Raw genomic sequence first — 23,150 nt, 5'->3', positions numbered from 1 at the left:
TCGGCTTGGCTCACGTGGCTGGAATTTCCTCACATGAACGGGCCTTCCGGTTGGGCCCCTTCTCTGGGATGAGGACGGTGGAGGGTGGCCAGAGGAGGGGGGCTGAAGGCCAGGTGTGGGGAGGCTGTTGTAGGAGAGGGCGGGCAGGCTGCCAACGACAGAGCCAAGAGAAGAAGCCAGTGGGGCACCGAGGGCTCACCAGGGATGTGGGGGGACCCCTGGGCTCCACAATTGCAGGAGCCAGGTTCACAGCCCACTTTTGGCTCGTTGGAGCTGTGCAGCTTTCAGAAGGTGATTTACCCTCTCTGAGCCTTAGTTTCCTCGTCTAAAAAGGGAGATGATACAGATATCCACTCACAGGCTTGATGTAGGAACTAAGCAAGATAATATAACCACCTCCCCCAACCCTGTGAGACTAATAATGTTGAGACAAGTCTGCAAAAATAAGCAATGGCCCTTAAATAGACGAACAGATGGCTAATGGCTGTGTTTTCATACAACAGACCACGCAGCAGAAGAGAGAGTGGCGTCTAGCAGTTAAGAGCACAGCTTCCAAGCTACGTGACTCAGGTTCGTCATTTCACCTTTCTGTGCCTCTGTTTCCAAATCTGTGAAGTGGGGATAAAGATAGTTTTGTTGCGAAGGTTATGTACGTGAAGGCAGGTGAGGCACCTGAAAATGTGGCCGGTGCAGAACGAGGGCCCAAGAAATACAATTGTAATGCGGCGAAGAGTCAAAGCTGCGTGTATCATCGTGTCTAAAAGTTCATTCCACCCACTTGGACGAAAATGACAAGTGGCAACAAGATCTGAATAACACCATTTCTGTAATGGTGAATAATAGGATATGTGATTACGTAGGAAAAGCATAAAAATATGCAGGAGAATCAGAAACACAAAATTCAGAGAGTGGTGGCTTGGTGGGGGTGGAGGTGGAGAGGGACTAAAGGGGCCCACAGAGACTTCAGTGCGTCTGTGAAATATCAGTGCTTCAACTGTGGGAACGAAGTTGTCTTGTGATAGTACTATTAGCTACACTCTGGGGTCCTGGAGAGGGAAAGGGCAACCCATTCCAGTATTCTTGCCTGGGAAATCCCATGGACAGAGGAGCCAGGTGGGCTACAGTCTGTGGGGTCACAAAGAGTCGGATACGACTTAGTGAGTAGACCACCACCACCACACTTTGGGGTAGTCCTGAAATGTTTCATAATAAAAAGTTTTGTTAAAGACCTAAAAAAACCTGAAGCCCCAGGCAAATCTGTATGGTTGCTGTATCTCTAAGACAGACCATGCTTGGGAGCGACAGAAGTTCAGGGGATGGTGGAGCCACTGATTCCTGTCCAAGAACAGCATCATAACTGATGTACAGTGAAGAGTCCTGTGGTCTGCTGACCAGAGCATCTGGGGGTTGTGCCTGAGTCTCAAGGGCTCAAGACTGATGGTGTGGGTAAATACTGTGGATTCCATCTTCTGACAGATAATGGTGTCCTGAGAGATAATGTGTTGAGGAGTTCACAGCTGTCTCTGAGCTTATTAGAAAAGAACACTGTCAGGAACTCCCTGGTGGTCCAGTGCTTTGGACGTGGCACTTTCACTGCCGTAGCCTGGGTTCAATCCCTGGTGGGGGAACTAAGATCCCTACAAGACTCATGAGCAGCCAAAAGAGAGAAAAAGAAAAGAACACCGCAATTGATTAGCAATGTCTGCCATGCCATAATTGATCAGTAATGCCTGTCATGAGCAGGGCATTGAGAGCAATAGTCCCCTGCTACCCACCCCAGTATTCTTGCTGGGAGAATTCTGGGACAGAGGAGCCTGGCGGGCTACAGTCCATGGGGTCACAGACAGTCAGACACGACTGAGAGACTTGGGCTTCCCCAGTAGCTCAGACAGTACAGAATCTGCCTGCAGTGCAAGAGACCTAGGTTCAATACCTGGGTTGGGAGGATCCCCTGGAGAAGGGACTGGCTACCCACTCCAGTGTTCTTGCCTGGAGAATTCCATGGACAGAGGAGCCTGGTGGGCTGCAGTCCACGGGGTCGCAGAGTCAGATAGGACTGAGCGACCAACACTTTCATAACACTTTCATGCCAGAAGTGGGCATGAAACCTGTTTCTGCTCTAGAGTCAGACTGGAATCTGGCACGTGGCACTCTCCTCACCAGGTCTAGCACCTGGGATCTCAGTGTTCTTGTATAGATGCTGTGGATGACCAGGAAATCATACCTGTTTACAAAGTTGATTTGAAGATGGGAACGAATGAAATGAGAAGAGAGCTCTTTGCATATGGTGAAGTACTATCTGGTTAGAATCCATTCCCATTCCTGAGATTTGTGGGGACACAGGAGGAATTATGCCACCTCATAATTTTAAATGCCTGTGTATACATGGGATTGGGCATGACGGCTGGGCCTGGCCCTCCTTGTGTGTGAAGGGCCTGGGGGAGGAGGCTAAAGTGGGGGCACCCCATGCAGTGAGGCTGCCCCAACTACTCTGAATTACTCCTGTTTCCCAGAAACCAAGAGGGCTGAGGCCTCTTGCCTGAGGCGGGCACCTGAGGGGCTCATTAGGCCATAAGCTCCTCAGGGAAGGGGCTCCTCCTCCGGGGGAGCCACAGGCATGATGTAACCAAGGAAAACACACCTGGAGGTGGGGAGGGAGGGGTGAATAGGGCTAGGGCCCAGGTATCCCCACCTCAAGCTCCCGGCCCTAGACATGGACCCCAGTGTTCCCCTCTCAAGACTCTGGCTTTTGGCGGAAGGGAGATAGCAAGTGTTCCTGTGACCCCTCTCAGAAGGCCACAGCCCCGGAGGAAAATCAAAGAAGGCAGCATTTATGGCTTGATGTCCCCGAGGAGTGGCAGGGAGGGAGGGACACAGAGTGGGTAATGTTTAACCATGGATGGCTGTGCCAGGCTGGTAAAGTAGGCTTCAGGGCACCCAGTCCAACTTCTTACTTAGAAGGTGAGGAACTAATGCCCAGAGAGGCAAGGTCATCTGGGGGAAGGGGGCGGAGCTGGAGGGGGACACACCATCTTCCTCCAAGCCCTGTCTCCACACCCTGCATGGAAGGCCCCAGTCCATGAGTCCCAAGACTGGAGCACCTCCATGGGTGAAGGCTTGGAGGCCTCCCCAAACCAGGGTGACAGAGTGAGCTCCTGGGCAGCAAGATCGCTGCCTGTCTTACTCTCTGAAGCACCTCCAGCACCTCAAACTGCCTCCACGTAATGTTGCTATTCAGTCACTCAGTCATGTCCGACTCTGCGACCCCATGGACTGCAGCACACCAGGCTTCCCTGTCCTTCACCATCTCCTGGAGCTTGCTCCAACTCATGTCCATAGAGTTGATAATGTCATCCAATCATCTCATCCTCTGTTGCCCTCTTCTTCTCCTGCCCTCAGTCTTTCCCAGCATCAGGGTCTTTTCCAACGAGTCAGCTCTTTGCATCAAGTGGCCAAAGTACTGGAGCTTTAACCTCAGCATCAGTCCTTCCAATGAGTATTCAGGGTTGATTTCCTTTAGGATTGACTGGTTTGCACTTGATTAACGAACACATGAGTGAAAGTCCAGCAGGCGGGCAGCTTGCCATCAGAGAACCCCACCAACTTCCTGGATGAGTAAAATACTTTCACTTTCCTCATTCCTAGGTTCCTGGGGGACTCTCCCTAACCAACTTCTTCATTTTACCAGTGGGGAAACTGAGGTACCAGGAGGGGACCATCACACAGCTGGTTGGGAGAGGCCAGGACACATTGATTACCTTGTCCCAATCCCCTCCCACACCTCCTAGAGTGAGAGAGATGCCCAGGGTCTTCAGTCACACCCCCCTCTTTCTAGGTCCTGTCCATGTGCACCCCTCAGTTGAGGCCTGGCCTCTCCAGGGCACCTCAAGCGAGCTTCAGACGATGGCAAGGAGAGAAAGAGGCCAGGTGCCAGCTGGTGGGGCTGAGGCTGGCTATCGACTTCCTACCATGAGCATGGATGGGCCCTCATGGAAGCTAAGCCTCAGCTGGGAGGGGTTCACAACCGAATCGGGTGTAGGACGCATGCCCAGCATGTTGATGGGCAGGGCAGGAGGGTGACAGCCTGCCTCTGTGAAGGCGTCTGTGGCAGGCAGAGAGCACTTCCTGTTGGGGCGGTCAGAGGCTTTCCAGAGAAAGAAAGGAAGGATGTTGAATTTGGGAACGACATTGAAGATCAGGGAGAGGGACTTGACCCAGGGTCCGGAACTTGATCTCAAGCAAGTCATTTAACTAACGGGACTTCCCTGGCGGTCCACTGGTTAAGAATCTGCCTGGCAATGTTGGGCATGTGGGTTCAACCCCTGGTCGGGGAACTAAGATCTCACATACTGCCGGGCAACGAAGCCCATGAGCCACAGCTACTGAGCCTGTGCACCGCAACAAAGATGCTGCGTGCCGCCACTAAGACCCAATGCAGCCAAGTAAATAAATAAATATTTTTAATTACAAAAAAAAACAAACAAACTAACCTCTTTCTGGCTTATTGTAAAATGGGGGTAATAACATAAGTATCTAGAAGTAATACATGTGAAGTGCTTAGAACACTGCCTGGCGCACAGTAAGTCCCATAAATATCTTTTAAGCTTTTAACAGATGCACTTAATAAAAAACTGATGAATTTTTTGTTCACATACCGCAGGCTTGTATTTTGTTTTTTTCATTATTACTTTTATTACTATTATTAATTTTAAGAAAAAAATGGCAGAGTGCAAGATCAGGCATGAGGTTTTTTATTCTAATGAAATACATTTAGTGAAAAGGGGGTTAGTGATTGTGTCCATATGTAAAGAGCAGCACGTAATATTTGATGAAAACTGCTCAAAATTTCTCATGCTTACAAAGAAGTCTCAATAAGAGATGGGAAATGAGCTGTCTCTAGATTCTTAGTTTATAAATGATCTAGCTAGGCTTAAGTTACTGACAAGTTTTGAGTATACCAGCTTCAGGCATGGCTTGATCATGATGCCCAAACAAGGTCATCAGGAGTCAGTGCTTCACCCTATCTGCTCTGTCCCTTATTGGCTTCATTCTCAGGCAGGTCCTGCTCATGGTGGCAAGATGGCCACTAGAAACACCAGCTCAGCTGCCCCAAGAGGGGCGTCCCTGCTACTTCCCCATTATTTCCAACAAAGATATCAGACCTGGCTCTGCTTGGTCTGCCCTGAGTCATGTGCCTGTTCCTGACATCAGTCACTGTGGCCAGGAGACAAGGTGAGATAGGTAAGGCTGGGGTCCCCTGGGGGCCAGGGGTGAGGGAGGGGAAACTTGCAGAGGGCTTGGGGCACTGTTGGCAGGAGAAGGGGGACCGGATGCTGGGCTGATGTCACCACCTTGGCTGAGATTCAGATATGAGGAAGCTGCCTTTCCGCAGTACATCCCTTGGCTGGGTCATGTCCCCAGCTGGGACAGGCTCGAGCCCCACGTGTCTCTTACACCAAGCCTGGCACTTTCTCCTTTTATTACCTCACAGGGACCTGTAAGTGGGAGAGGAAAGGTTTGCTAAGGGGACAACTCCAGATGAACAATGCTGGGCAAGGACGTCGTGGGGACAACCCGTGGCATAGGGAGAAAAGGACTGACTTTCACTTCAGCACGGCACCTTGACCATGGAGGTTCTCATTAAAGCTGGAATCTGCAAATAGCTGGGCCTCCAAGGGAGAGGGCAACTTCACTGGAACTCTGTAATGCCATTACCTCCCAATCCTGCCAGGTCCCCTGGGGCCTCCAAAGCTTTACGCTTCGGATTCTCTGCTATTTCTTGAACGTACATGTCTTTCTGGGAAGCTGACTCAAACCTCTGGAAGAGGGCAGGGACTATAAATAGTAAACAACCGAGCATTTAAGAGTGGGCGAGCCTCCCAGGGCTTCTCGGGTATGGCAACAGCGACCACAGCACATGGGTTTCCCCAGGTGGCCCAAGTCCCAAACAGGTTGGGTTCAAATCCCCGCTCTGCGTCTTCCACCCATGTGAACTTGGATAGGGCCCTTACTTTCTCTGGGCCTCAGTTTCCTCATCTGTATTAATGGGCCATGGTGATAACTGAAACCACATCTGGACAGCAGTCACCAGAGAGCTCCTTCTTGTCCCCGTGTTCCTGGATGGGCCTCCCTGGTGATGTCACATTTAGACTGTCCACTTTGGATGGTGGAGAAGCCCAGGCTGGGCACCCTGCTGAGATCCTGGACACTGGAGAGCAAAGACAGTCTCCCTGGCCTTGGAGGGAGCGTTTCCCTTCTTCAAACGGTTCTCTTCCCCTGAGCTTCTGTGTCGGTTCCCACGAGAGCTCTGAGAGGCAGGAAACTCTCACTAGGAGGCCAGTTTGGGAGGTGGGCAGCCAGGGTCATGAGCAAGGGCCTGGAGGACTGGGGTGGGATGAGGGCTAAAGCCCAGCCCAGAGTGGCCAGCGACTCATGAGCACAAACCAGAGAGCACTCGCCACAGCTGACCCAGCCCAGGACTCATACCAAGGGTGCCAAGAGCTTTGGCAAGGCAGATTGGCAGTCGTCATGGTCAGAAGATTCTAGAGATTGTCATCCAGTCTCCTTGTTTTACAGTTGGGGAAACAGGCTCAGTCGGGGAGGGGACTTGCCCCGGGGCAAGGAGGCGGCAGAGCCAGGCAGGTTCTGCTGCAGCCCCGGATTCTTGTCCCCTCTGACTTCTCACTTATCCAGGTAACGTCTGCCAGCTCTGCTGTGGAAATAGCAGGGACACAGGGCACCCTCAGAAGAGCAGGGAGCACTCACACCTGTGGCAGAAACCTGCCGTGGGTCCTTGGCAGAAGGACTCTGACCTTCGTTGAAGCACCATTGAAGACGGGGCCTCCCACGGGTCCTGGGCCAGGTAGGGGTCCCCAGTCAGAAAAAGCCCAGGAAGTTGTCCCAGGAGAACTGGGTTCACCTGCAGCTCAGGGACTGCCAGGGAAGAGGCCTCCGGCAGACTTTCGCCCTCTCTGGGGCTCAATTTCCTCATATGTAAAATGAAGGAATGTGACCACTGACCTCTGAGAGTCCTTTTGCCCTGGGTGGAGGTTGGGAACAGCCTGAGGCCTATGGGGAGGCGACACCTCTAAGCTGGAGCGAGTTCCTGACGTTTGAGAGAACAGAGCCAGTATTTTACTGAACCAGGGGCTGAGCATTGAACCGAGGGTGGACGCATGGGCACAGGAGACCCAGCACTTGCCTGCCTTCCACGCCAGGCTCCAGCTCCCACTCGACACCCGCGGGCAGGCTGCCTGCGAGACGCCCTGCTTGGTTGGGGCCTGGTCTGGGCGTTGAGCTCTGTGGGTTCTCAGAGGAGAGGGTAGGGGCCAGGCCTGGGCTGAGAAGCCTGGTGGTTAGGAACAAGGCTGATGAGGCTCTGCTGCTTCCAGGCCATGTGAGCAGCTAGAAAGCAGTTAGTGAACCCTCTGCCCCATTCTTTTCACTCAACAGATATTTTCTGAGCACCTATTATGTGGTAGGCCCTGTTCCAGGTATTGTGAACAGCTTAAAAAAAAATCCAAATCCTGCTGTTGGGACTTTCCTGGTGGTCCAGTGGTTAAGAATCTGCCTTCTAATGCAGCGGACGCAGGGGACTGTGAAGCCTTCTTTACATTCCTTTTATACTGATATATGGTAGTTTCTTGAATTCTCAGATCCACCTTGCATGGCAAACATAATTATTATACTGTTTTTACAAAGGAGACAACAGAAACTCAAAATGGTTAATGACTTGACCCAATTCACAAAGGTGGTGGTGGTGGTTTAGTCACTCAGTCTGACTCCGTGACCCTATGGACTGTAGCCCGCCAGGCTCCTCTTTCTATGTGACTTTCCAGGCAAGAATACTGGAGTGGGTTGCCCTTTCCTTCTCCAGGGGAACTTCCTGACCCAGGGATCGAATCTGGGTCTCCTGTATTGCAGCCAGTCTTCTGCATTGCAGGCTGATTCTTTCCTGACTGAGCCAGCACGGAAGCCGCCTCTCTGCTAATGCAGGGGACGCAGGTTCAATCCCTGGTCGAGGAACTCAGATCCCACAGGCCTCAGAGCAACTAACCTTGTGTGTCACGACTCCTAAGCCCGTGAGCCACAACGAAGATCCCGCGCAGCCAAAATAAAAAAGCAAAACAAGCAGAAACAAATCCGTGGCCTCGCGGTACTTCCGTTCTTGAGGGGATGGAGGTATAGGGGAGAATAAATTGTGATCAATTAAGGGAATTACATAGGCTGATAGGAGGACTTAGGTGTCACAAGGGAATACAGAGCAAAACAAAGGATTTGGCGAATGTGGGTGGGGGATTGGGCTGTTTCAAACTTAACAAGGGTGGTCACACTGGACTCGGTTGTGGTATTTGAATGACAAAAAAAAATTTTTGTGTTTTTTTTTTATCTTTTTTTTTTTTTTGGACATACTCTGTAGCTTGTGGGATCTTAATTCCCCACCAGGGATTGAACCCATGCCCTCAGCAGTGAAAAGCACAGAGTCCTAACCGCTGGACCCTCAGGGAATGCCCCTCTAAAACTGTTTTGAGACGTTGAACGTTTGAGCAAAAAATTGAAGAGAGGTGACAAGGAGGTATGCGTTAAGGGCGCTGGTCATTCGGAGGACTGACAAGCAGGGGAGGAACAGGCGATGGGGCACAGAGAATGGGGAGCACTCATGCAAGGGGCAGGAAGGCCACTGAAGCCCCTGGGCTCTGCCCAGCAGACCGTGGAGGGTTTTGAGCAAAGGACGGACATGATCTGACCAGAGGTTATAAAGGTCCCTTTACCCTGGGGAGGAGGAGCAGCGAAACTGCTCGAGAGACTGCTGCGGCCATCCGGGTGAGCGGAGCCCTGGCTCATCTGTCTAGTGGAGATAAGAGTGGTACCTGCCTCTCAGGTTGCTGAGTGAAGGCACCACAGCTCCTCCCTGGCCCCCTTCCCCACTCCCCCACCCCACCCCATTCACCAGGCCAGGCCCTGGGGAGACAAACAAGAAGCAGCCGGCACAGCCTTGCTCTAGAGGTTGCCAAGGCATGGGTCAGATGGACGTGGAAGAGCTCAGATTTTCAAGTTCTTAATCATTCTTATGGAGAAGGGAATGGCAGTCCACTCCAGCGTTCTTGCCTGGAGAATCCCATAGACAGAGAAGCCTGGAGGGCTACATACAGTTCATGGGGTTGCAAAGAGTTGGACACGACAGAGCAAGTAACACACACACACAATCATTCTTAAGATTCTGGAAAGGTCTGAGGATGCCATGTGCCCTGAGGAGGATGACTGGGCTGTAACAGCTCATTTTGTCATCTGGGAGTTGGAGAAGATACCTCCCCTGGCTCCCACGAGAGGCATCTGGGCTTCGATCTATAACGAGGATGCTCGGACACTCTGATTGCCATTCAGGGCCTTCGGCTGCGGCTTGCACGTTGCACACACGTGCACTTGGGACACGGGGCCCGTGGATACTCAGGCCCACTAAACCACCGCCGCGGGGGGAACGGGGCGGGCGTACAGGGGCAAGCCAGAGTAGGACCGTGGTCCACAGGCAGCTGTTGGTGACTAAGCCGTGTATTCAACCCCCCGGTCTTTGTTTACTCGTTAGGACAAAAGCTGCCCTTGGGTATGCTGCCATCAAGTGCTGGGTGGAGCTTTCGTCATACACGTGTGGTCCCCAAAATAAAACTTGCATCACAGATGTTTCACCAGAGAGAAAAACAGGATTCCTTTTATCAAAACTGTAACTTTTTAAAATATATATATAAGATGGTAAACTTCTTCACACTACTTTTTTTTAACTCTATTTTTTTGGCCAGCCCCCATGGCATGTGGGATCTTAGTTCCCTCATGAAGAACTGAACCCACTCTCCCTGCAGCGGAAGGATGGAGTCCTAACCACTGGACCACCAGGGAAGTACCTGTAACTTCATTTTAAACAACCTCAATTGAACATTACAGTTTAAAAGAATCAAATAGGAAATTGATCTGGAGCAACCTTAAATATATATACAAATAAATAAAATACATACTTTGATATATACTCCTTGCTGGGCTTCCCTGGTGGCTCAGCAGTAAAGAAGCCGGCTGCCGGATTTCCACAGTGGTGCAGTGGATAAGAATCCGCCTGCCAATGCAGGGGACGCAGGTTCAACCCCTGATCTGGGAAGATCCCGCATGCCTCAGAGCAACTAAACCTGTGCACCACATCTACTGAGTCCGTGTGCCGCCACTTCTGAAGCCCAAGTGCCTACAGCCTGTGCTCTGGAACAAGAGAAGCCACCGCAGTGAGAAGCCTGGGCAAAAGCAGCAAAAACCCAGCGCAGGAATAAATAAATAAAATTAAAAAAAAAGAATCCGCCTGCCCACGCAGCAGATTCGGCTTTGATCCTTGAGTCAGGAAGATCCCCTGGAGAAGAAAATGGCAACCCACTCCAGTATTCTTGCCTGAGAGATTCTATGGACATAGGAGCCTGGCAGGCTACGGTCCATGGGGTCGCAGAGTCAGACACGACTTAGTGTCCTGGTGTCTCAGTGTCTGTCTTCAACAACAACAGTAATACTCAGTGCTAATGCTTAATGATCAACAGTTATACTTAAGTAGAGTCTTTTCCCTCAGCTTTTATGATTATTATTATTGTTGTTGTTCCATGATAACAAAGTTTCCTTTATGATTATAAAGGTGATGCAGTAAGTGGACTATCTGGATCCAAAAGGTTACACCTCTGGGACTTCCCTGGCAGTCTGGTGTTAAGACTTCGTGCTCCCAGTGTAGGGGACACAGGTTTGATTCCTGGTTGGGGAACTAAGATCCCGAATGCCATGGGGTGTAGAAAAAAAGTTTACATGTCTTAAAATTAAAACCATAAGGCCAAATTTTCCTCCTCAGATATTGGGTAAATATTCCCTTTTAGAAGGCATCTAGAACTCTACCCTCAAATTAAAATTCACTTACTTAGTTCCAAGAAACTCTCCCTTCAAAAGCCAGTTTCAGAGCTGTCAGGATTTGGGTATTTTAAGCTCATGAGTCTTTCCTGTGAATATGTATATATTCAAAAGATATATATATTCACAGTTATATATAACTACAGCTCTAGAGATCTTCTTTCCCAGTTGTCTTTCAAAGGTATTCCCCAAAGATTCAGTTCCTCAAGAGCAACCTTTCCTCCTTTCCGTGAAGCAAATGAAAATACTTTTCACTAGGCTCCTAACTGGGCTTTCCAGGTGGTGCTAGTGCTGAAGAGCCTATCTGCCAACACAGGAGACAGCAGACATGTGGGTTTGATCCCTGTGTTTGATCCCTGTGTCAGGAAGATTCCCTGGAGGAGGTCATGGCAACCCACCCCAGTATTCTTGCCTGGAGAATCCCATGGACAAAGGAGCCTAGCAGGCTACAGTCCATGGGGTCACAGAGAGCTGGACATGACTGAAGTGATTTAGCATGCACGCAGGCCCCTAACAGGTTTTTAAAAGCCCCTCCACCCCCACTCCCCAACCCCTGACTTCTAGCTACTAGCAATTATGATTCAAAAGTTCAACACAGTTACCCCCTGGTCTCCTAATGTTTCATTAAGCTATGATGTTTTTTTCAAACAGGTGTCCATTGAAATTCTACTCTAGCCCCAGGGGAGCTACAACAACAGCTTGGACAGGACAGGGCTCTAAAGCCTGACATTTATACAAGGATTTCAACTACTATAGCGAGACAAACCTTGACAGCATACTAAAAAGCAGATACATCATTTTGCTGGCAAAGGTCTGTATAATCAAAGCTATGGTTTTTCTAGTAGTCGTGTCTGGATGTGAGAGTTGCACTGAAGAAATGATGCTTTTGAACTGTGGTGTGGAGAAGACTCTTGAGAGTCCCTTGGACTGCAAGGAGATCAAACCAGTCAATCCTAAAGGAAATCAGTCCTGAATATTCATTGGAAGGATTGTTGCTGAAGCTGACACTCCAATCCTTTGGCCACCTGATGCAAAGAACTGACTCTTTGGAAAAGACCCCGATGCTGGGAAAGTTTGAAGGCAAAAGGAGAAGGGGGTGGAAGAGGATGATGGTTAGATAGCATCACCGACTGAGTGGACATGAATCTGAGCAAACTCTGGGAGACAGTGGGACAGAGGAGTCTGGTGTGCTGTAGTCCACGGGGTCACAAAGAGTCGGGCACAACTCACTGCCTTAATAACAGCAAGAACAGTAGCAGTGAAGTAAAACCACCCAGAAGTGCTTACAGTAATAATTAAGTTTCCCTCAAACTTGCTCCAGCGTTAACAGTTGAGTTGCAGCAATTTTCAAACTTCTGTGACTATGAGCTTGTGAGTACATATATTCTGATATAAATCAGAATCTGATATAAATATCAGAAACAAACATGCTAACAAATACCACGTACCTTCTCTTCAAGGGCACAGGCAGCAATGTTTTGTTTTCTTTTTTATTTATTTGGCTGTGCCAGGTCTTGGTTGCAGCACATGGGATCTTCAATTTTTTATTGCAGCATGTGGGATCTCTGACCAAGGATCAAACCTGGGCCCCCTGCATTGGGAGCAAGGAGACTTAGCCACTGGACCACCAGGGAAATCCCAAATGTTTTCTGTTTTGTTCATTCTATTTAATTTTTGCCAATGCTACCTGGCCGAGCTATATGAAACTGGTATCTGTGTGGTCCAAACTGTCAAATATGGGCAATTTCATATGGTCCAATTTATTTGTGACACTAAAGTAACTCTACAATCTACTTAATGGGCTACTTAGTTCGAAATGGGCTACATAGTTCGAAAACATTGTTTAGGGGTTATTGTCATTTTAAAAATTAAAATGGGCCTGAAATTCATTTTTTTCACTTAATATGGCATGCACATCTTTCCATGCAGGTATTGGGTTGGCCAAAATGGTCATTCGGGTTTTTGTAACATCTTATGAAAAAACCTGAACAAACTTGTTGGCCAACCCAATACTACACCTTTCTCAAAAGTTTAATAGAAACCACCACACAGGATTACCCCAACTTAGGTAACTGATGTCCACTGAAGACTCTTAGATTTTTTTCCAATTTCTTACTGTTCCAAACCATGCCAAAGTGAACTTCCTTGTCATAAATGTTCATGTGCTGGTGCTAGAATTTCTGTAGTGTGGACTCAGCGAGGCAGGATGGAAACACTGTGATCTTAGCTGTATTTCAAAGCCTCTGAAGAAAATTTACTGTCACTTTTTTCCCTTGGGGGCGCTTGGTGGAGAGCAAGTGGTGCTGAGGGGCCCCACCAGGCACCCCTTTCTGTCCAGCTTTCATCTCTCTACAACCTTCTTCTGCAAGATGGGAAGTTCCAGTTCACCCCAGACCTCTCCCTCTGTAGACAACCACCACGGAGGAACCCAGAAAAACAACACTCTGTACTGCCCACCAGACATAGTTTAAATTGCTGCCCAAGTTCCTTAAACTCTGGGGACTCCACTATCACATCTACAAAAAGGAAATAATCTCTTAGGGTTGCAGGGAAGATAAAGTAGGAAATGTGGATGCTTTATAAATGTCACAGCAATCAGTCATTCTTTTCAGCTAGTGCTGCACTGGTCTTTCCCAATCATTAGACACAGCTTCTTCTACTGCCTACTCACATTCACCCCATAGTTCCCTTGCGAAGGGCTCAAAACAAAGACACTAAGGCTCACCCTTCATTTTTTATTTTAATTTTCTGGCCTCCTGGCACAGCAGGAAGGATCTTAGTTCCCCCATTAGGGATTGAACCCGCACCCCCTGCAATGGAAGAAAGAAGTCTTAACCACTAGATGGCTAGGGAAGTCCAAGGCTCACCTTTCTTCTTCTTGGAGTGGGACACTGAGTGGCATGCTGGATCTTAGTTGCCCAACCAGGAATAGAACCCCTGCCCCCTGCAGTGGAAGCAGGGAGTCTTAACCACTGGACTGCCAGTAAAATCCCAAGCTCATCCGAGTTTACAATCTGCGGAGTCCCTGGCCTCGGCTTCCTCACTTATTCTGGACTTAAGCACTAACGTAAAGAACCAAACTCTTGGACAAAGTCATTCATTAAACTACAAATATTTATTGAGCACCTACTACATGTCAGTTATGCTAAGCACATGTGAGCGTCAATTTTCTTATTGGCAAAATGAAAAATGGTGCTTCTCAACAGAGAGACAATGGGCATCTTGGGCGGAACAATTCTTTGTGCAAGTCTGTCCAATGACCTCTAGACGACAGGGGCTCTGCCTTGAAATTGGAACAACTCACTGACAGCCCTACACATTTCCTCAGGGGCATTTCCACCCTGGATGAAGAATCCCCAGCCTACCCTCTACGATTGATTTCGGAAGCCAGGGAATGAGGGGAAGCCCTAACACGGGCAGATTTAGGATGACGCCTTTCAAGGCCCAAGACAGCAGGATCTGGATCCTGTTTCCGCGGAACAAAGCCCTACGGTAGCCCCAGGGTGACGTCAACGGCCTTGGGGCTCTCGGTTCTGACTCCAGAACTCCGACTCCCTCTTCAGCTAAGACACAGCACCGGAACTTCAGGTTTCCGTTCCAGTCGGGCTTGGGGGTCCCAGAAGGGCGGTGCTCTGGTCACCCAGGAACTGGGGATGCGAAGAGTTAACGCGAACGGCCACCCAGAAGCGCCCACCCCCCCACACCTCCCCGCCCCCGGCAGGCTAGAAGGATTGTGCATCCCAGCACCTCCCGGCGCCTTCGCGGTCACGTGGGAGCGAGGGCGGGACCAATAGAGGAGCCAGCCAATAGGCTGTGCTGTCCGTGGGCGTGACAGCCAATAGGAGCAGGGAAAGGGGTCCCGGGATACGAAGAAACGGCGGCCGGGAGGGGGCTACCGGGACATGGGGCTTCTGACCATACTGAAGAAGATGAAGCAGAAAGAGCGGGAGCTGCGACTGCTCATGCTGTATCCTTCCTGACGCCGGAGCCGGAGCCGCGAGGGTAGCGGGGGTGCGGTGGGGAGCCCGCCCACCGGGCAGTGTCAGGCGCCCCCTACCGGGCGCTGCCTGTACGGCCGGCCGGCCTGTACCAACTGCCCATTGTGCGTCACGCTCGTGGGCCCTACCATCGCTTTTGGCGGGGGGGAGCCGGGAAGAGGCCGTACCACCGGCTCGACGCGGTCGGGGGGGCCTCGTTTCCAAGGTGTGGGCGTTACGGCGCGGCGGCCGGACCAGGTGTCCCGATATAAGGGAAGGCGGGGCTGGTGACTCGAACGCTACCACCCGTCGGCCCGAGCGTGGGGCCGCCGTCCTCCCCCGACCTGGGCGCCTCCTCCCCTAGTTGGAGGGTGCCAGGCCTCGGCCCCGCCCTCAGGGTCGGCCTCTCGGGGGCGTGCGGGCCCCGCCCTACTCTCCCGGTAGAGGGCGGAGGAGCAGGGGCGCCGTCTGCGGTCGCTAGGTTCGCGTGGGTCCGACTGTCCATCTCTTTGCTGTCTCACGGCCAGTCGGGGTCCCCGCGGTTGACGGCTTGTAGACCCGAGGGCCTTGCCGACTTTCTGAGTCTCGCTCGCAGGCGTGCACATCCGTTCTCCCGCTCCGTGCCAGGCTGGGGCGGGGTGGGGGGCAAGCTGAGATCCAAGAGCTGGGCCGGCCTCACCCCCAGCAGAGAGGAGACATTTATGTGCACAAATAACTTAGTAATATTTACATCATGTCTGTTTTTAAGAACTGTGAGACAGGCACAGAGAATTCATTCATCCAATAAACATTTATTGAGCTAAGCGTCTGCCTGCAATGCGGGAGACCTGGGTTCGATTCCTGGGTTGGGAAGATCCCCTGGCGAAGGAAATGGCAATCCACTCCAGCACTCTTGCCTGGAAAATCCCATGGACGGAGGAGCCTGATAGGCTACAGTCCATGGGGTCGCAAAGAGTCGGACACGACTGAGCGACTTCACTTCACTGTTACGTGCTAAGTTCTGTCCTGGGCGGCTAGGGAAAACAGCAAAACAAAACAAAAATCCTACCTTCGGACATTTTGTGTGATACTGAGGGAAGAAAATGTTAACAAAGTTAATCCTGCACAAATACGGTGGTCAAAGAAGACCATACTGAGAAAGTGACAGTTGAATCTAGACAGGTGAGGGATGAATTATGTAGAGATCTGGGGGGAAAATGTTTAAGCAAAGGGAACAGCAAGTGTAAAGGTCTCCGAGGAGGAAGCCGACTGGTGTGTTCAAAGGACTGTCAGGGAGGGAAGTGTGAGCTGAGGGAGTGAGAACAGTGGAAGGCTAGGTCAGATGGAAGAGGTATTTCAGGTGGGACCTTTAGTTCTGAACTTTTCCTCTGTTTGTTTATTTTTGTGGATTTTTTTTTTAATGAGGACCATTTTTAAAGTCTTTATTGAATGTGTTACAGTATTTCTTCTGTTTTATATTGTTTGTTTTTTGGCTCTGAGTCCTGTGGGATCATAGCTCCCTGACCAGGGATTGAACCCACAGCCCCTGAATTGGAAGGTGAAGTCTTAACCGCTAGACCACCAGGGAAGTCCCATATTTTTGTTATTATTTTTCAATTAAAAATTTTTTGCATTTTAATTTAATTTTATTTTGCATTAAATTTAAATATTTTAATTTTTATTTTTATTTTTATTTTGCAGTTGATTTTCGGGCTTCCCAGGTAGTGCAAGTGGTAAAGAATCTGCTAATGCAGGAGACGAAATGGACGGGTGTTCAGTCCCTACGTGGGAAGATCCCCTGGACAGGAAATGGCAACCCCTCCCAGTATCCTTGCCTGGGAAATCCTACGGACAGAGAAACCTGGCGGGCTACAGTTCATAGAGTTGCAAAGAGTCAGACGTGACTAAGCACACACATGCACATTGTTAATTTACAATATTGTGTTAGTTTCAGGTGTATAGCAGAGTGTTTTGGTTATGTATATATTTACACACATTCTTTTTCCATCCGTTTTTTGAGATGGTTGGATGGCATCACTGACTGGATGGACATGAGTTTGAGTAAGCTCCAGGAGTTGGTGATGGACAGGGAAGCTTGGTGTGCTGCAGTCCATGAGGTCACAAAGAGTCAGACACAACTGAGCGACTGAACTGATTGTTTTTGAGGTTCTTTTCCCGTGTAGGTTATTACAGAATACTGAGTAGTTCCCCGTACTATACAGTAGGGGATGTTTGCTTTAATGAGAAGTGCAGACAGGAAGTGAGAGCTGAGACTAGTTAGGCCACTGCAGTAACACAGGTAAGGTAGGATGGTAGCTTGGATCAGGGTGGAAGCAGTGACAGACGTTGATTTAAATCTTGATAGTAAGACCAGCAGCAGTTGCTGCTGGATTGGCCGTGAGCGTTAGGAGAAGAATGGTGTCAAGCGTGGGTCCTAGCGATAGGATGAGTGAGGAGCCACTTGCTGACAGGTATTATAGAAGCGGGTGGGGAACACGTTCAGGGGGAAGATGAGAGCTCAGACTGGTCCTGTAGGATGCTGCTGAGACATCCTAGAAATGTCACCCCGGCAGCTGGATATAGAGACCAATGTCCAGGGGAGCAGCCGGGTGGGACGTACGAATTTCGGAGTCATCAGCATAAAGATGGTATTTGAAGCCATAATTCTGGATGAGACCACTGAGAGAGTATGTGTGGACAGGGAAGAGAACCTAGGGCCGAGCTCAGATCAAAAGGTCAGGGCGATGAGGAAGGGTGACCAGGGAAGTCAGGAGAGCCAGGCAAGCCCGTGTCCTGGAGTGGAGGAGGGGGCTGGCCAGGAGCAGGAGGAAGAGGGCTGAGGACTACCCAGTCAGTGGAGAGCAAGGCGTCTCTAAGGACTGACCTTGGCCAGAGCAGTCTCGGGGAAGCAGTGGGAGCAGAGGTCTTATGGGTTCACAGAGGAGCAGGAAGACAGAAACTGGAAAGGGTGAGTATGGACAACAGTTCTGAGATTTGCTATAAAGGGAACGAAATAAAGGAAAACGTCAGGGGGAGAGGGGTCAAGAGAGGGTGTTGTTCGCTTCTTCTTGGTGGGAGAGACATCCACTCATCAGCTGATGAAAATGATCCAGTGGAGAAGGAAGCAGGACGATGGAGCTGGGGTGGGGGGCGATGAGGAGAGCAATCAGCCACCAGTGATCAGGGACTAAAGCCGGGTCTCGGGAGAGATCCTCTCACCCCCATCCCCCCAGTCCCAGCTGTAAGCCCCCTTGGGTGTTAGAAGGAAAAAGGAGGGTGGTTTTCTCCAGCTGGTGAACTTAACCCATTTGTTTGCACACTCAGCAGCAAAGGGTTTGGAATATTCCAGAAACAAAAGGGCAAGGGTGGCTGCCTCCAAATACTTGCTCCGTGGAATGCTCTTCTTTCCCTAGTCCTTCAAAAAGCCGGCTCCTTGCAGTCTGGGCCTCAGTCCAGCCGTCTCACACTGGAGTGGAAGCCGCACAGGGCAGGGACCGTGATTCCAGGGCACCCCCAGTGCCAGAGGTATTCTGGAGCAGTGTAGGCCTTAAGCATGGGGTTGGCCAATAAGTTCATCAGGTTTTTCTGTAACATCTGTGGCGAAACCGAAGGGACTTTTTGGCCAACAGTACATTTTTATTTTTTGTATTTGGCTGTGCTGGGTCTTCGTTGCCGCACAGGCTTTTCTCTAGTTGTGGTGAGTGGGGGGCTACTCTCTAGCTGTGGTGTGCAGGCTTCTCCTGGTGGCGGCTTCTCTTGTGAAGCAGGGGCTCTAGGGCCTGCTTCTACGAGTTTTAGGAGTTGCGGCTCCTGGTCTAGAGCACAGGCTCAGTGGTCGTGCACGGGCTTAGTTGCTTCTTGGCATGTGGAATCTTCCCAGACCCGGGATCGAACTCGAGTTTCCGGCATTGGCAGGTGGAATCTTTACCACTGAGCAACCAGGGTAGCCTGGCCAACAGTATATGTTGTGGGATGAATTATGAGCATCTGGTCAGAAGATGATACATTTTCACATTTATCGTGTAGGTCAGGCAGGTACTCAACATACTTTGATATGTGGTCAGAGAGGGGCCCTGGGATGGTGTCACCAGCCCGCAGAGCCTGGGGACTTCTCCTTAACCTGGCGCACCCCCAGGGGCCTGGACAATGCCGGCAAGACGACCATCCTCAAGAAGTTCAACGGCGAAGACATTGACACCATCTCCCCCACACTGGGCTTCAACATCAAGACCTTGGAGCACCGAGGGTGAGCGGGGTCCCCGAGGGCGGGCCTGCCCAGCACAGGGCAGGGAGGGTGGGCGAGGGCCGGACTGACCCTGCAGCCCCCACTGCCCTGTCCAGATTCAAGCTGAACATTTGGGATGTGGGCGGCCAGAAGTCCCTGCGGTCCTACTGGCGGAACTACTTTGAGAGCACCGATGGCCTCATCTGGGTGGTGGACAGCGCCGACCGCCAGCGCATGCAGGACTGCCAGCGGGAGCTCCAAAACCTGCTGGTGGAGGAGGTAGGCAGGGGGCTCCCCCAGTGCCTTGGTCCTGGTGTTTCATGCACCTGTGTGGGTGTGTGAACACTATCCTCAGCCGATTCCCTGTGGGGTCCATGATCCCAGGGGGACACTCAGTTGGGGTCTGTTCCCTCACCCAGCCCTCACCACGTGTCCAGCACCCTTGGGGAGGCAGAGACAACCAGTACACCCGCCCCAGGGAGGCTGACAGTGCCATGAGCAGAACACGGATCCATGTGGTCTGATGTGGGTCCACATCCCTGCAGTGCCACTGCTTCACCACCCTGAGCTTCAGTTTCTGCACCTTGAGTCAGGCTTTGGGGAGGATGACTTGAGGCTGGTGTGTGAAGCTTTGGCAGGCAGTGGAGCCTGGTTCAGGAGTTGGACTGTTTGCTTTGTGACCTTAGGCAAGGCACTTAGTTTCTCTGAATCGCCACTGCATCTCTCAGATGGGCATTATATTAATAATTACGGTGATCTTAAAATGTACTGTCTGAGCCAAAATGCTCTTCTTTAAATAAAATTTTAGATTTATAGAAAAGTTGCAAAGATAGTGAAAAGTTACCCATGTATCTTTCACCTGGTTTCCCTTAATATGAACATCTTACAGAACTGCCAAACACTTGTTAAAACTATTTAATAAGAAATTAACAAGTTACTGTTAACCGAACTACAGGTTTTGTTTGGATTGCACCAGTTTTTCCATTAATGTCCTTTCTCTGTTCCAGGGTTTAATCCAGGTTACTCCACTGCATTTAGCTGAAATTCAGGACACTTTTGAGAGTTAAAGAGGGAGTTGTTAATAATTATTTAGGGACAATAGGCCTAAACAGCAGTCAAGCAGGTCCAGTGAGATCCTGGCTGTTGAATGTTCAGCCCTGGCCTGGCACCTCAAGGCCCTTGTTAAGGGGTAGAGCCGCCATCCACATGGAGGGACTCCCGGTCACAAACACACAGAGGGAAGTAACTGGAATCACAGGCAGAGAGGAAGGTCTGTCAGGGTAATGGGACAGTTAGGGGACTGTGTGAACTTGGAGGAGGGGAAGCTCATTGCCCTCAGCCCCCACAGCCCCTGGGATAGTCGCGTTCTTTTTGATGTCAGGTCATCAGGTCACAGCAATCTAGAAGCAGAGGCTTGAGGATCATCTTGTCCATCACCCCCTCCCCTTGTCCATCACCCCCTCCCCTTGTCCATAACCCCTCCCCTTTGTCCATCACCCCCTCCCCTTGTCCATCATCCCCTCCCATTTATAGAAGAGGAATCTGATGCACAGAGGAGAGAGGTGCCCCCTGGGTGTGACTGTGCTGGAAGCAGGGTCTCAGGCCAGCCCACAGCTCCCTCCAGCCCATAATGGCTGGACAGGAAGGCTGTGTTCACACTGCCCACACTAATGGTGTCTTTGCAACCACCATGGGACCTTGCTCTAATCTTCCAGACTGCTCTCTGACCCCAGCTGCTCTGGGTGATTAGCGCAGGGGCTGGGCTGCCCTCTGAGCCTCCACCCCGCCTCCCCTTACTCTCTGTTTCTCTTCTCTAGCGCCTGGCCGGAGCGACCCTCCTCATCTTTGCCAACAAGCAAGACCTGCCCGGAGCACTGTCCTCTAACGCCATCCGCGAGGTGAGTCCAGGCCTTGGCACAAGCTCACAGAGGAAAAGGGGCATGTGATTCTTTGTTCATTTATTTAGAAAGCATTTATTAGCCCCTGCTGTGTGTATTCAGGGTACTGGAGATTCAGTGATAGAAGACGGAGTTGTGCTCCACAGCCTGGGGGACAGCAGATCTGCAAGTAGATTATCCCGGGGATAACAGTAACCAACAGGCAGTGGGCGCTTTTTCTGTGCTAGGCTTTTTGCATGGATTAACTTACTCAGTTCTCACAGCAACCTCCTGAGGTAGGAACCATTATCATCATTCTACAGATAGTGAAGGAGGCTTAGAGAGGTTAGGTAAGTCCCCCAGGGTCACACAGCCAGGAAGCAGACAAGCCAGGATTTAAACACAGGCCTATGTGACCGCAGGTTACATCTTCATCTGACTCTGAAGCTTGAATACCAGAATGAGAAAGAGTGGGGTTAGAATCTAGGTTCTGCCACTGATTAGCTGTGTGACTTTAGGCAGGCTGCTTAACCTCTCTGAGGTTTTCTCCTCAGTAAAATAGCAAACACAATCCCTGGCTTAGGGGACCATGGGGCGAATGGATAAGAGGACATTTGTAGGGCCCATAGCACAATGTCAGGGGCCCTTGTTGCAATCTTATTATAAGGGGTAGTGCTGGCATGGTGGTGACAGAGAGCCCGGGTGCCCTGGGAGGCCAGCAGATCTTCACCAGGGGCCAGGGGAGGCTTCCCAAAGCAGGCCCTTGATGGGGGCTTGGATTTCCCCTGGGCCAGGGGAGGGAAGGGGCTGAGGGTGGGCAGGGCCTGTGGTCCCCAGGGCCCACCATCACCTCCCGCCCTCCCAGGCCCTGGAGCTGGACTCCATCCGTAGCCACCACTGGTGCATCCAGGGCTGCAGCGCCGTCACCGGGGAGAACCTGCTGCCTGGCATCGACTGGCTCCTGGATGACATCTCCAGCCGCATCTTCATGGCCGACTGAGCCGCTTCTGATGCCCCCCTACTCAGCTCACAGTCTAGGCACCCCCCACCCCGCCACCAAGCACCATCCCTGGAAGGGTGGGAGTCCGCCAGCCCAACTAACAGCCCCCGCCCCCCTCCATACCCTGCTGCTGCTACTGCTGCCCACTGCTGCTCTGTGGCCAGCCGGCTCCCGAGGCGGGAGGCCTGTCACCCTGGCTGTCCCCCTGGCTCCTGACCCGGCCCGCCTGCAGCTGCGGGACCAGGAAGAGAGGGCTGTGGCTGGGAGGGGGCTGCCTCTGCTGCTATCGAGGCTGTGGGCCTCACCATTTGCTCAGCTGTGAGAATAAATTGTTCCCCGCTCCCATTCCTGGCTGAGTCATTTGTTGATTCTACAGCCCTGCAGGGTGCCTAGAGCCCACAGCCCAGTGGGAGACGAAAAAGACAACATTTCAGTCAGAGGATCAACTGTCACTGTGTCAAGAGAGTGGCAGAGAATTACAGAAGCACGGGACAGGGCATTGGAATTCCATTTGGAAGAGTTCAGGTGGGCTTCCCAGAGGAGGTGACGTGAAAGCTGGGAGTAAAGGATGAGTAGAAGTTTTCCGGCCAGAGGAGGGGAAGGACAGTTTACTGGAGCAACTGCTACCCTCAGAGGTATGAATGAGAAAAAGGAAGGCACCCCAACATCAGGGCTCTCAGCTTGTCAAACGGAACAGGGGCTGAATCTCAGCTCCCAGCTTCCCACTGGCAGCCAGGAATCTGTGCGCAGTGGGCAGCCTACACGGCTGTGTGAGGCAGCGCTGGTTCAAGCAGAGGGACTCACAGGACAGAGGCCTGAAGAGCAAGGGCTCTTGGGAAACGGGGGGTGATGACTCCGGTGTAGGAGGGTGTGGACATCAGGCCAGTTAGCTAACTGAGAACAGGGCTGGGAAGGGACCTTCCCTGAAGGCTAACGGGCACTCTTTGAGGCAAGGGCCAGGGTGGGAAAGGATGGGAACCAGGGAGACCCAGAGCCCCCATCCAGGTGGCAGGATAAATGGATATTTGGACAGGGTGCCCTGCTTGTAGTCCTTCCAGTAGGGGCTTCCTCTGCAGGGCTCTGTTTGAAGCACTTCTCACTTACCATCACATTGAATTATAAGCCCAACCATATATGTCCCCATTTATGTAGGAACAAAGCCTCCAGGAGGT

General features: G+C 51.2%; 1 protein-coding gene across 3 annotated transcripts; it reads left to right on the top strand.

The window, feature by feature from the left end:
• The first annotated feature begins 14,731 nt into the window (after positions 1-14,731).
• On the top strand, positions 14,732-22,323 carry ARL2 (ARF like GTPase 2). 3 transcript variants are annotated; one of them, XM_070359427.1, is made up of 6 exons: positions 14,765-14,922; positions 16,578-16,701; positions 19,012-19,122; positions 19,218-19,380; positions 20,919-20,999; positions 21,844-22,323. In XM_070359427.1, the coding sequence occupies exons 2-6, from the start codon at positions 16,625-16,627 to the stop codon at positions 21,976-21,978; spliced, it is 567 nt and encodes a 188-aa protein (XP_070215528.1). In that variant the 5' UTR covers positions 14,765-14,922; positions 16,578-16,624; the 3' UTR covers positions 21,979-22,323. The 3 variants fall into 3 exon arrangements, with proteins under 3 accessions (XP_005894137.1, XP_070215528.1, XP_070215529.1); XM_070359428.1 differs by having other exon boundaries at positions 14,783-15,022; XM_005894075.3 differs by lacking the exon at positions 16,578-16,701 and having other exon boundaries at positions 14,732-14,887.
• The last annotated feature ends 827 nt before the right edge of the window (positions 22,324-23,150 follow it).

This window comes from Bos mutus, chromosome 22 (genome assembly GCF_027580195.1).
Source record: "Bos mutus isolate GX-2022 chromosome 22, NWIPB_WYAK_1.1, whole genome shotgun sequence".
Lineage (NCBI taxonomy): Eukaryota > Metazoa > Chordata > Mammalia > Artiodactyla > Bovidae > Bos > Bos mutus.
The sequence above is the reverse complement of the archived record's forward strand: the minus strand, read 5'-3'. Positions and strand labels throughout refer to the sequence as shown.